Below are 13,862 nucleotides of genomic sequence, written 5' to 3' on the forward strand. Positions count from 1 at the left end.
TAGATCCGTCAGAAACTTGCTATAAACTTGCTAAACTTTATAAACTTGCTATAATGAAAAAAACGGACCGCTGCCGAAAAGCTGTGCGTTGCCAATACAAAAGCTGGGACTAGCCAAGCCTCCGAGTTTCATGTTGCTCTCCCTGCAACTCTTGAGTTGAAAGTATGCGCTGCCTTTGGGGTTCTGACTTTTAACTGCTGCTTTTGAGTTCTGTCCATACTTAGAATCTAGTGGCTAATTTGGGCCTTTGAGATTTTTTTTCAAAGCCAGCCTGTATCATGTCACTCAGCTGTGGGGTTATATCATTATGCACAAAGAAAGTATTAGCAGCCCGGGAGGGGGATAAGTTATCGTAATCCTATTAATATGCAAATGCACGACTCTTGCACAACTGAGGTTGCCAGGCCAGGAAGCTCAGTTTTAGGCTGCCTGCAGTGTAATGAGAAGATGTTTGAAAGCGTTCTTTAGAAATTATTTTTATTTTATGTCGCGATGTATTTTAAGCTTGCATCTGGAATGCAGGAACGTAAGTCAATCCTCGACTTAGCAATTGGGCAAAGTAACAGCCTGCCCGCCCTAAAGTAGTTATGACCAGATTTTGAAATTCTGATGGCTGCCATTGTGTGTGTGTGTGTGTGTGTGTGTGTGTGTGTAGGGATTTGCAACCATCAGAACTTCAAAATCTGGTCATACCTACATTTTGGAGTGGAGGGACTGTTGCAACTTTGCACGATGATCACATGGTAATCCACTTGTACTTGGAGGGACGGGGTGGCTCAGCGGCTAAGATGCTGAGCTGGTCGATCAGAAAAGTCGGCAGTTCCGGCGGTTTGAATCCTTAGCACCGCGTAACGGAGTGAGCTCCCGTGACTTGTCCCAGCTTCTGCCAACCTAGCAGTTCGAAAGCAGGTTAAAAATGCAAGTAGAAAAATAGGCGCCACCTTTGGTGGGAAGGGAACAGCGTTCCGTGCGCCTTCGGCATTGAGTCATGCCGGCCACACATGACCACGGAGACGTCTTCGGACAGCGCTGGCTCTTTGGCTTTGAAACGGAGATGAGCAGCGCCCCCTAGAGTCAGGAACGACTAGCACATATGTGCAAAGGGAACCTTTACCTTTAATCCGCTTGCATTTACAAGCACTTCATGTTTTCTGCCCAAGGGGATACTGCCGTGGTTTCAAGTGTGAGGACCAGCTGTGATTTCCCCCCCCCCCCAAACACCATCATAACTTCAAACGGTCACTCAACAAATGGCCAACAAGTCAAGGACTAACTGCAACTTAAGCACGTTTGAAAGGGTGTTGCAGACCTACCGCATTTTAGCTCCTGCCATTGTGGCTGTTAGAACCCGATACTCCAGTTCCTGCATGCAGGCATCGAATTGTCTTTGTAAGTGAAAAGACAACAACTATCAATCGGTCACAAGTCTGAGTGTTGTTAACACAGGGCTGCTGATGACCTTCCAATCTGATTTCACAGAACATTCAAGAGAGTCACGGGGAATTCTTGATGATTCGGTCTCTCTTAAAATAGCAGAGGGGGGAGTGATTTTATTGCCGGCGGGGATGGCATATTTAATTTTAGCCAAACATCCTATTGGCTCCTTCGGGGAAGCGCCTGTTTTGCTAAAGTTATGCATCTTATCTGGGCCAAGCTTAAGTGCTGGCGGAGGAGTCGCTAAAGCAAAACACGGCACAACAAAGAGCAATTGTTCTCCCATTCTCCTTCCCAATTTGGTTTCTCACCACATCAAGAAATTCTCCTCCAATAATGATTCTTCCCTCCCCGCCCCAATGTATTTCCGCCCTTTAATGATTATGTGGCTGTTGCCTTTCATCCTTTTGACCATCGGCTCATTCATTATTTATTGTCGTCCCCCCCCTTATTCATTATCTCCCTGTAGATGGCACTTCACGTGCCCCCGTGGTGTTTCTAAATTAAAATTGGACGCAGGTTGGGGAAATAAAATAAACTTCCCTGGAAGGGCAGAAGGGACTAACAAAGGGAAATGGGTGCCCCAGAGCCCAGTCACGGCAGAGGGTTTGGGATACGGAGGCTTATATTTAACTTTAAATAGCAGGTTATCCATCCACTCTTGTTAATTACATCTGAAAGTCACAATTGCTTTCTTGAGGGGTGCGGAGGAGAGGATGACAACCGACGGACACTTGAACTCATAATTGCTAGCTGCAAAGAGTTTTCGTGTTGCTTCTTGCCAGCTGCCGAATTTACTACAGTCCTTGACTTACAACCATTCGTTTATAGTGAGTGAAGTTAACAAGGGCACTGGAGGGAGGGGGAATTGACTTATGGCTGTTTTGCACTGTTGCGGCCTCCACGTGATCAAAATCCAGGCGTTTGGCAACTGGCATGTGTTTATATGGCGGTTGCTGAGTCCCCCCGGGGGGCGGGGGGGTGTTGTCACACGATCCTCTTTTGTGACCACCTGGCCAGCAAAGTCAGTGAGGAAGCCAGATTTTGTTTAACGACAGTGTTAAGTAACTGAACAGGCAGCCGTGATTCCCTTAACAACGTCCTTTTGCTTGTGAGTCGGTCGCAAAAAGGGGAATCCTATGGTTCCCAGACACCACAGCGGTCATAAATGTGGGGCAGTTGCCAATTTTGATCGTGCGGACCCGTCCACGGGGCGGCTGCCACAGACGTAAGTGTGGGAACTCTTTCCAGTGCCGTCGTAACTTTTTGAACAGTCACTAAAACGGACTGTTGCAAGTTGAGGACTAGGTTGTAAGTTCGTCTTTCAGTTGCCTTGGCCCCTTGAATTTGGACTGCCGAATGTTGTGTTTGCATTCAGGCCCCCGCCTCCATTTTTATCCTAACCCTGGAATTAAAGCAGCATATATAGCAACCGAGGAAGAAAATTGACTGTGTACATTTCAGAATAAAGAACTTTCTGCATGCCTTTCTTAAACTGTAATGTCAAAACAACAATTGGTGGAGGTTTCTTTTTTCCTTCCTCTCCCCTTCCACGGGGTTGTAAATCCTATTTTGCTCCCATTATGCATAGCATTAAGAGAAATGGGGTGGCTCAGTGGCTAAGACGCTGAGCTTGTCGATCAGGAAGGTTGGCAGTTTGGGGGTTCGAATCCCTAGCGCCGCGTAACCGAGTGAGCTCCCGTGACTTCTCCCAGCGTCCGCCAACCTAGCAGTTCGAAAGCACGGTAAAAAATGCAAGTAGAAAGATAGGGACCACCTTTGGTGGGAAGGGAACAGCGTTTCCATGCGCCTTCGGCGTTGAGTCATGCCGGCCACGTGACCACGGAGGCGTCTTCGGACAGCGCTGGCTCTTCGGCTTTGAAACGGAGATGAGCACCGCCCCCTAGAGTCAGGAACGACTAGCACATATGTGCAAAGGGAACCTTTACCTTTAATCCGCTTGGATTTACAGCCGCTTCATGTTTTCTGCCCAAGGAGATACTGCCGTGGTTTTAAGTGTGAGGACCAGCTGTGATTCCCCCCCCCCCAAACACCATCATAACTTCAAACGGTCACTCAACAAATGGCCAATAAGTCAAGGACTAACTGCAACTTAAGCACGTTTGGAAGAGGGGAAGCTTTACCATTTTAAGAGAAAGTGACAGATGTTTCCAAAGAAAATATGGCAGACGAGAAAGTGCCCCCCCCCCCATATGATAAAGTCATTTCTGATGCAGATTTGGGTTTTTAAACTACAAGGAAGTCATTGCTTTGCAGGGAAATCTGGAATTCCATAAAGGCGGGATTGTATGTGGGCTTTCCCCAGTCTGCTTTTGTTTTGTGACTTCTAGGCTGGAATACTGCAATGTGCTCTACATGGGGCTGCCCTTGAAGAGCATCCGGCGACTTCAGCTAGTCCAGAATGCGGCCGCGCGAGTGATTGTGGGTGCACCTCGGTTCGCCCACATAACACCTATCCTCCGCGAGCTGCGCTGGCTACCTGTTGATCTCCAGGTGCGCTTCAAGGTGCTACTTACCACCTATAAAGCCCTTCATGGTAGTGGATCTAGGTACTTGAGAGACCGCCTCCTGCCAATCACCTCCTCACGACCCATTAGATCGCATAGATTAGGCCTCCTCCGAGTTCCATCTGCCAGTCAGTGTCGACTGGCAACTACGCGGAGGAGAGCCTTTTCAGTAGTAGCTCTGACCCTTTGGAACGATCTCCCCGTGGAGATTCGTACCCTCACCACCCTCCAGACCTTCCGCATAGCCCTCAAGACCTGGCTATCCCGTCAGGCCTGGGGATAAAGAGTGTAATCTGTCCCCACCCGAATGTTGAATGAATGTTGCTTTACTCTTTTAATTATGTATTGTCCTATATGTCTTTGTATGTTTCCCCTTCCTATACAAGTTGTAAGCCGCCCTGAGTCCCCTCAGGGAAAAGGGCGGCCTATAAATAAACTTAACTACAACTACTACTCCTTGTGGCCCGGTGGAGGAAGAAGTAATTCACCCAGGCCCAATATTTGTCTTTCAGATCTCCTGCGACGGCTTCGTCTGGAGCCACGTCCTTCCGAACTCCTTTGTCCGCCCAGCCATGCTAAGCCCAGGATGAAGCTGGAGGCCGTCGTGGAGCAGCTGCAGAAGCAGCAACAGCAGCAGCAGGTGCCTCCTCCCCCGATGGAACCCCGAGACCGACCCCCGAGGCTGATGAGGGACCCTCCGTTGCAGTTCCCTCCACAGATGACCCTCCAGCAAGCCGGCCTGGCTGCCACCCCCGGCAAAGTTTCCGGTGGGCCCGTCCTTGGACCTTCCGCTAGGATGCCCCCCGTCCTGGGGGCGTCTCGGACATTTGACCAGAGCGCTCTGAACTCGGAGGAGGAAGAGGAGGAGGAGGAAGAGGAGGAGGAGGAGGAGGAAGAAGATTCAGAAGACGGCGACCTGGAGGACAACAGCGCCCCCAGGACTGGCCAGGAGGCGCGATCGGCTCTCCAATACTTTCACGCTTCCAAAGCGGTTTCCCACAACCAAAGAGTGACTCCTTCCTCTAAGCCTCTGCCGGTTCTCGGGGGAACCGCCCAGCGCAATCCCCAGGGAAAGGACCAAGCGGGGAAGGAAGCCCCCAACGTCCTCTTTTCCGGGGCTCCAACTGGGAGACAGGCGTGGAGGCTGGAGGAGCAGCACAAACAGGTCAGTCTAATGGTTTTGCACACACACACACACATACACACACAGGATGCCGTCGGAAGCTTGTGGGTTGCGTGGCGTTTGTGTTAGTGTGCCTCTTCTTTGCTGCGCAGGGACAGCCGCGCGCCGTAGTTGGGCGTTAGTTCCCTTTTTACTTACCGCCCTCGCCTTGCGACCGGAATCGAGCCCGGCGTCTCTGTGGCTAAGCGAGACCGCGGTGAAGAGCCGAGGTGGTGCAGTGGTTAAATGCAGCACTGCAGGCTACTTCAGCTGACTGCAGTTCTGCAGTTCGGCTGTTCAAATCTCACCGGTTCAGGGTTGACTCAGCCTTCCATCCTTCCGAGGTGGGTAAAATGAGGACCCAGATTGTTGTTGGGGGCAATATGCTGGCTCTGTAAACCGCTTAGAGAGGGCTGAAAGCCCTATGAAGCGGTATATAAGTCTAATTGCTAATTGCTAACTTTTGCCCCGTTTTACAGACTTCCGTGCCGCCGTCCTTAAAGGAATGGCCGCCGTTGTTCAATTAGCAACACGATTGTTCGGCGAGTCCAGCTTCCCCTTGGGTTTCGCTTGCCAGAAAGTCCCGTTCCCCCCCCCCAAAAAAAATGTGATCCCATCACCCCCAAGGCCCCGCCACCGTCGTAACTATGAACCCAATTGCCTGGCATCCACCTTTTGGATCAGCTGACCATGGGGGGGTTACAGCCACGGTCATAAGTGTGGAAAAAATGGTTCCCAAGTGCCGTTGTAACTGTTGGGATGGCTATAAGACGAGGATTGTTGTTGGTCCCTTCGGTTTATGTTATTTTTTTTAGCCAGGCCCCTGTGAGGTAGTTGGGTCAGAAGATATTTGATGGGATCTTTTGAGGAAGCAAAAAAAAACCCCCAGGAATCTGGCTCAGAAACCTTGAATAAATCAGCCTTTGACTGCAGCCGAGCCTTTGATCATTGTGAACTCTGGGAAATGAGCAATTTTGTTTCTTAAGCCATCTCCTCTGCCTCTTCCTCCTCCTCCTGTTCTTCCTCTTTCTCCTTCTCTCCCTCTTCATCCTGCTCCTCTTCCTCCCCCTCTTCCTCGTCCGCCTCTTCCTCTTCTTCCTCTTTCTCTCCTCCTTCTCCTCCTCTTTCTCCTCCTGTTCCTCCCCCTCTTCCTTCTCCTTTTCCTCCTTCTCTTCTTCCTCTTTCTCCTTCTCTCCCTCTTCATCCTGGTCCTCTTCCTCCCCCTCTTCCTCGTCTGCCTCTTCCTCTTCTTCCTCTTTCTCTCCTCCTCCTCTTTCTCCTCCTGCTCCTCTTCCTCCCCCTCTTCCTTATCCTTTTCCTCCTTCTCTTCTTCCTCTTTCTCCTTCTGTTCCTCCTCCTCTTCCTTCTCCTCCTCTTCTTCCTCTTTCTCCTTCTCTCCATCTTCATCCTGCTCCTCTTCCTCCCCCTCTTCCTCATCCGCCTCTTCCTCTTCTACCTCTTTCTCCTCCTTCTCTTCCTCTTTCTCCTCCTGCTCCTCTTCCTCCCCCTCTTCCTTATCCTTTTCCTCCTTCTCTTCTTCCTCTTTCTCCTTCTCTTCCTCCTCCCTCCTCCTCCTCTTCTTTCTCCCCCTCTTCTTCCTCTTTCTCCTTCTCTCCCTCTTCATCCTGCTCCTCTTCCTCCCCCTCTTCCTTCTCCTTTTCCTCCTTCTCTTCCTCCTCCTTTTCTTCCTCTTCCTCTTCTCTTCCTCCTCCCTCTCTTCCTCCTTCTCTTCCTCCTCCTTCTCTTCTTCCTCTTCTTCCTCCTTCTCTTCCTCCTCCTTCTCTTCCTCCTCTTCCCCCCCTCCCGTTCTGTCCCCCCCCCCTTTAGGAGCAGCTCCTTTGCACGTTTCCTTATTTTTTTACGAGCAGAAGCCAAAAGGAAAAACCTTCGGAGGCTCCTGACTGCCACCGTGAATTAAGCAAGGGGGAAGTGCGCATAGAAAAAAAGAAAAGAAAGACAGTAGGCTTCCTATTTATACAGACCCTGGGAAGCCTCTCCCGTTTCCCCTCACAAGTTGTGTTTGCAGTTCACACCAACAGCTTCAGGACGGCCCCCGGCCTTGAGAATAATAACGGGGCCCTTGTGCTTTCGGTGGCCAAAGAACACTTTGAAGTGTTGCAATTAAAAAGCAGGCCGGCTGATGCAACCTGGGAGTATTTTACTCTCCCTTGGTGCAAGTAGGCCTTTTGGCCCGCTGAATCTTGAGCAAGCAAGTGGCACCATTGATTATGTTTACCATTTCTGGGGTGCTGCACGCTGCACAAACGTTGCCATGTGCAAGGGTTGAGGGGTAATTGTGTCGGATTCTTACAGCAAATTTATTTTTTTAAAAACCCAGCACTTTTCCTGACATTTGGAGTGCGTAATTGCATCCGCTTTTTTAGGGGTGTTGTGTAATGCTGCTTGCGGTGTTTAGTGCTGTTGTGGGTGACTCTTCGGGCAGTTGTGAGCCTTAAGTACCTAAGGAAGCTATTGTTAAATAAGCTATTATATTGGGAAACACAACTGAGTTGGCAACCAATGGCAAACAGGTGAGAGAATCTAGGAAGACTCACAGTTCATTTTCAGAAAACAAAATAACTTGAATCTAAGAAAACTTTCGCCGCTCATTTCCCCGAAAAGTAACTCGGCTGCTTTCTCCTCCCGCTTATTTTCCCACCGTATTTCAATACCCCCGTTTTACGCCGCAGCCTCTCAGACGCTGAGCGCACTGGTCCTTTTGAGAGCAGGTGATTCAATCATCCTTTTTATTTCCCCAGGATATTTTGGCCCCTCGCCTTTGCATTACATTTCTGCTCTGCGTTCGGGCTCAGGAATGCAGCCCCTCAGGAATGGGGGCTAAGCCTCTGCTCTTACCCCCCCCCCCCCTTTTCAGAAATCTATAAAAGACCCATTTTTCCAAGCAGGCCTTTAAAAATTAATTTCGAAGTGCAAGGTGGTTGTTTTTTTTTAAAAAAAAATTCTGTACCTATTTTAAAAAAGAAAGAAAGAAGTTGCCTTAAAAGTGCAGGCAATTCCTCCATTTAACAATAGTTAATTTGGTAACCATCCAAAGTTACTACGGCACTGAAAAAGACCGAAGGGAAAAACCTTCGGAGGCTCCTGGCTGCCACCGTGAATTAAGCAGGGGGGAAATGCGCACACTTACAGTCATGGAAGCCTCCCCATGATTACATCCGGATGCTTGATGGCTGACTCACATTTGTGACGGTTGTAGAATATTCCCCTTTTGCGACCACCTGACCAGCAGAGTCAATGGGGAATGCAGATTCACTTAACAACCTTGCAGCCCATTTAACAACTGCGGTGTCCCAGGGGTGTGTGTGTGTGTCACGTGATCCCCTTTTGTATATAGGGACTCCTGCTTGAGCGAGGGGGTTGGACTAGATGACCTACAAGGCCCCTTCAAGCTCTGTTAGCGTTCTACTTTCTGCCAAGCCAGTGGGGGGAAACCAGATTCACTTAACAACCTCGTTACGCATTTCAGAACCGCAGCGATGCTTTTAACAAATATGTCAGGAAAAGTCGTAAAAGGGAGCAAAACTCATGGAGCCAAAATTGCTCATTTAGCGACATAAATTTGGGGCTCCGTTGTGTTCGTAAATTGAGGACTACCTGGAAAAAATGGTTATAGCCATAAGAATAACGATGAGTTAATGAAATGCTGCCTTCCTAGATTGTTTGACAGTGTTGCGGGAATTACCGTATTTTTCACACTATAAGACGCACCGGAGTATAAGACGCACCAAAATTTTGAAGAGAAAAACAAGGGGGGAAAAATAGTTTTTGGTCTCCGTACATCCTTTTTTTGGCTCTCTCCAGCCCCCAGAAGCATTCCCTAGGCCTCCCAAACCTTTTGCATGCCCCGAAAACGGACCTGCAGGGTGGGGTTTCGGGAGGCCAAAAATGGCCGTATTCGGTGTATAAGACGCACCAACATTTCCACCCTCTTTTACAGGGGAAAAAAGTGCATCTCACACTCCGAAAAGTACCGTAGTTATTTCGCACAGTGATGGGGGGGCGGAAGGGGGGGGAGAATGCCAGTGGATTGCAAAATATCCTTCTCGTCTTGCATGTTTGCTTATAAGCTCCGAGGGCTGGAAGGTTATTCATGTTACCGTAATTGAGGTTTACGCAAGGGATACTTACACCCCATGAGTATGAACGGTGCACTGTGTGGGCTACACTGGAGAAAGGCTGCATTGAGAACAAACCGCTTTAGTCACAACGGTTTGCATTCTGAACCCTTTCCCTGAAGCGAAAAAGCAGGAGTTGCTCCTTATGTCCGTGCCTGAGCCCAAAAGTTATGTTGCTAAGTGAAACATTTGTTAAGTGAGTTTTGCCCCGTTTCTACCACTTTTCTTGCCGCAGTTGTTAAGGGAATCGCTGCCGTTGTTAAATGAGTAAGGTAATAGTTCCTCTCGCACATACGTGCTAGTCGTTCCGGACTCTAGGGGGCATAGCTCATCTCCGTTTCAAAGCCGAAGAGCCAGCGCTGCCCGAAGATGTCTCCGTGGTCGTGTGGCCGGCATGACTAAACACCGAAGGCGCACAGAACGCTGCTCCCTTCCCACCAATGTGGTCTCTATTCTTGCATTTTTACGTGCTTTCGAACTGCTAGATTGGCAGAAGCTGGGAGAAGGAACGGGAGCTCCCTCCGTTATGCGGCGGTAGGGATTCGAACCACCGAACCGTCGACCTTTCTGATTAACAAACTCAGCGTGTTAGCCACCGAGCCACTGCCTCCCACTCATTAAATTAGTAACAGGGCTGTTAAGTGAATCCATTAATACGGTTCTTAAGTGAATCCTGCTCCCCCCCAATTGACTTTGTTCTTCAGAAGGACGCAAAAAGGGGATCGAATGCATGACCCCAGGACAGGTCATAAATATGAACCATTTGTCAAGCGGTGGAATGTAACTCACTTAACCACAGGAGTGCTGTAACAGTTCTAAGCGTGAAGAATGGTCATAAGTCCCTTTCTTTTTTCAGTGCCACTAAACAAACCGCAGAATTCCTTCTGCAGAATAGCAGTAGACTTATAGCAGTAGACTTATATACCGCTTCATAGGGCTTTCAGCCCTCTCTAAGCGGTTTACAGAGAGTCAGCATATTGCCCCCAACAACAATCTGGGTCCTCATTTTACCCACCTCGGAAGGATGGAAGGCTGAGTCAACCCTGAGCCGGTGGGATTTGAACCGCTGAACTGCTGATCTAGCAGTAGCCTGCAGTGCTGCATTTAACCACTGCGCCACCTTGGCTCTATACCTGGAGAAACCTACCTGCCTCAGCCATTAACCTGAAATAATCTTCTTTTTTTGCTTGTGCTGTGAGAAGCGGTGGGTTTCCTGGAAAATTTTGAATGGAAAGAGTGGCTTTCTGCTCTTCCTGAACTCTCTCGGCCCTCCAGCCTGGGAATAAGAAGGATGGAAATTGCTTCCTTCCATCTACCCAATTCCTGTCCCTTAAAAAATATTTGCAGTTGGGGTTTTTTTGCATCGGTCCCCATCCTCCTTCCTCTGTCCAGTCCGTGAAGCCACTGGTGGGGTGGGGTGGGGGATGTTTGCAGTTTCTAAGAATGTTTCTAGTTTAGCCTTTAATGAGGAACTCCTTCCTCTTCGGGGGTCCCCATCGCTGTAAAAGAAAAGCTGTGTTGTGCCCTGGTGTCGAATTCCACACCTAGGACACCGAGAAACGATCTGGCCTGGAATCCCGATTCCTTTAAGTGGCTTTGGTTTTAAGATGCTCGCAGGAGTTAGGTTCTCTATGCATTGGAGGACTGTTTACTGCCTTGTTCAAAGAAAAGTCACGGAGGGTAATTTTAATATATTTCTGACACTCTTCTTTTTCTTCTTCTTCTTCTTCTCCTTCTCCTCCTTCTCCTTCTTCTGTTTCTTCTATTTCTGTTTCTTCTTCTGTTTCTTCTTCTGTTTCTTCTTCTGTTTCTTCTTCTATTTCTGTTTCTTCTTCTTCTTCTCCTTCTTCTTCTTTTTCTGTTTCTTCTTCTATTTCTGTTTCTTCTTCTTCTATTTGTTTCTCCTTCTCCTTCTTCTTCTTCTGTTTCTTCTTCTATTTCTGTTTCTTCTTCTCCTTTTCCTTCTCCTTCTTCTTCTGTTTCTTCTTCTATTTCTGTTTCTTCTTCTTCTGTTTCTTCTATTTCTGTTTCTTCTTCTCCTTCTTCTTCTTCTTCTGTTTCTTCTTCTATTTCTGTTTCTTCTTCTCCTTTTCCTTCTCCTTCTTCTTCTTCTGTTTCTTCTTCTATTTCTGTTTCTTCTTCTTCTGTTTCTTCTATTTCTGTTTCTTCTTCTCCTTCTTCTTCTTCTTCTTCTTCTTCTTCTTCTGTTTCTTCTTCTATTTCTGTTTCTTCTTCTTTTCCTTCTCCTTCTCCTTCTTCTTCTGTTTCTTCTTCTCCTTCTTCGTCTTCTGTTTCTTCCATTTCTGTTTCTTCTTCTTCTTCTGTTTCTTCTTCTATTTCTGTTTCTTCTTCTCCTTCTCCTTCTTCTTCTGTTTCTTCTTCTATTTCTGTTTCTTCTTCTTCTCCTTCTTCTTCTCCTTCTCCTTCTTCTTCTTCTTCTTCTTCATCATCATCATCAAAGCAAGGGAAAGTGAAGGAAACAAAGCAGCAAGCTGCAGTAGGGGTAGTCCTCCGCTTACGACTACAACGGAGCCCGAAATGTATGTCGCTAAGTGAGGAATTTGCTCAGGGAGTTTTGTGCTCCGTTTTACGATGTTTCCTGTCACGTTTGTTAAGTGATAAATTTACCAGCACAGTTGTTAAGTGGAGCTGGTTTTCTCCATTGGCTTGGTAGAAGGTAGAATAACAAGAGTAGGAGAGGACCTTACATGTGGTTATTCGTTATGAAAATGAAAAAAAAAAACCTTTTAAAAATAAAGTTCTGGTCGTAAGTGGAGGACTGCCTGTACACATTGTTCACATGCCTCTGCATTGTAAACCAGAGAGCCGAAATCCGTTCTCATTATTTAATCCAAAGGAGAATCTCTTGCTTGCCAAGGGATTCTTTGGAGCAATGTTTCTCAACCTTGGCAACTTGAAGAGGTCCGGGACTTCAACTCCCAGAATTCCCCAGCCAGCGAATGCTGGCTGGGGAATTCTGGGAGTTGAAGTCCCGGACCTCTTCAAGTTGCCAAGGTTGAGAAACACTGCTTTGGAGGAACATCCATTAAAGGCCTTTCTCCATCCACCGTTCGTTTCCCTAACCCAGGATTGTGCTGTGCTGCCTATTAATAGGCAAGATTGACATCGGGGTAGATGTCAGTCACTCAAGTTTGTAAGAGAAACAAGATCTCCTGTTTTTTGTCCCCGGACAGCGCTCGTGTCCCTTAATGTGTCGGAGGGACGGGGGATTAATCTTTTTCCCTGCCCTTAATAATGTTCTCCTGTTAAGGGCTACTTAAATTTGCATTTTGCACGGTGGATCATTCTAAAAATGTCTTTCTGCCTAACGTTATTTGAAATCGAGGCATTCAGAGCTAAGAGGTGTCCTTGGTGTTTTGTTTGTTCTGCGGTTTTTTTTGGGAGGGGGGGGTATTTCCCTCTTCACTTTCCACGTTTTCTTTCTTTCTTTAAAAAAAAACCCCAGCCCTTTTCTTTGTAGAAAAGTCATCTCAAAGCCCCCTTGAATGTTTTCTGTTAGCCAAGAATTCTCTCAAAAGGAAGAAGGCTGTTCGGGGTGCTTGTCGGCTTTGAGCTCCCATTCAGTCGTCCCTCCACAAAGTAATCAATGGTTCGGACACCCTCGCAGGACAAAAGAGTCGGCTCGGCTTATGACCGAAGGGGCGGTGAGAATCTTGTCAACACCGAGAAAGGGGAGGAAAGGCTTGGCTGTCTTTCACAGGGCTGGCAAACTCTCCAAAGAAAAGTCAATTTAGTTCCTTTCCTCCCTTTCTAAACACTTCCCAAATTCATGCGGATTTAAGCCACAAAGGCCTTAAAGAGCGATAGGAAATAAGAGGCTAAGGGAGGGGGGGGGACCCAACAGAGACCTTGTAACTGGAGGGGACTGCCTTTCTGTAACAACCTGTCGTATTGAGAAGTCTGTCCTGCACAATTTTAGAGATCTTCAGTCACATCCAGGTCACGGTTGTCCCCAAAGATATCTCCCGTCCCCCCCAATTCCCCCAACGGGACTTTCTTGTTCTGCCTTGAAGAGGTTTCGATTTCTCACCCGGGAAGCTTTCAGTTCTGACCGACAACTGAGTCAGAAGTGGGGAAGCTTCTCGGATGAGAAGCGAAACCCCTTCAGGGAACATCAGGAAAACCCAGTTGGCCTCTTGGGAGGGGGAAAAAGCCACCTTTCGGTGTTCCACACATCAGCCTTGTGGGTTTTTGTTGTTGTTGTCGTTTGATTGGTTTGTGTCTTGCATATTTGTCCCACCCAAACACGCCCCAATTTTGCAATGAGAATAAAGTCCTTTGGATGACTCCTTCCTATGGAAAAAAGACGGAGGCGTCACCCCCAGAGATCCGGACCCTTCCCACTCTCTTGGCCTTCCGAAAGGCCACCAAAATCTGGTTATTCCGGCAGGCCTGGGGCTGTTGACCTCATGAATGAGGTCCAGCCCCGCCTAGATTGAGCGCATGAAGTGTTTCTTTTTAATCTGCTTTTCTTCTCTATTTTTAATTTTTATTGTTTTAGTGTTTTATTTCTGTAGGCCGCCCGGAGTCCTTCGGGATTGGGCGGCATATAAATTCATTAAATTTGAATTTGGTGACAAT

The 13,862-nt window shown here is 47.9% G+C and overlaps 1 protein-coding gene across 1 annotated transcript in view; it reads left to right on the plus strand.

Moving 5' to 3' along the window:
• The first annotated feature begins 4,478 nt into the window (after positions 1-4,478).
• ARID3B (AT-rich interaction domain 3B) overlaps positions 4,479-13,862 on the plus strand; it is a 35,221-nt gene continuing 25,837 nt past the window's right edge. The window contains 1 exon segment of the mRNA XM_087704046.1: positions 4,479-5,127. Within this exon segment, the coding sequence (XP_087560172.1) occupies positions 4,549-5,127 (579 nt within the window). The 5' untranslated portion in view covers positions 4,479-4,548.

Source organism: Thamnophis sirtalis, unplaced genomic scaffold (assembly GCF_051295495.1).
Source record: "Thamnophis sirtalis isolate CommonGarterSnake01/CBP01778 unplaced genomic scaffold, rThaSir2_p1.2 scaffold_2, whole genome shotgun sequence".
NCBI lineage: Eukaryota > Metazoa > Chordata > Lepidosauria > Squamata > Natricidae > Thamnophis > Thamnophis sirtalis.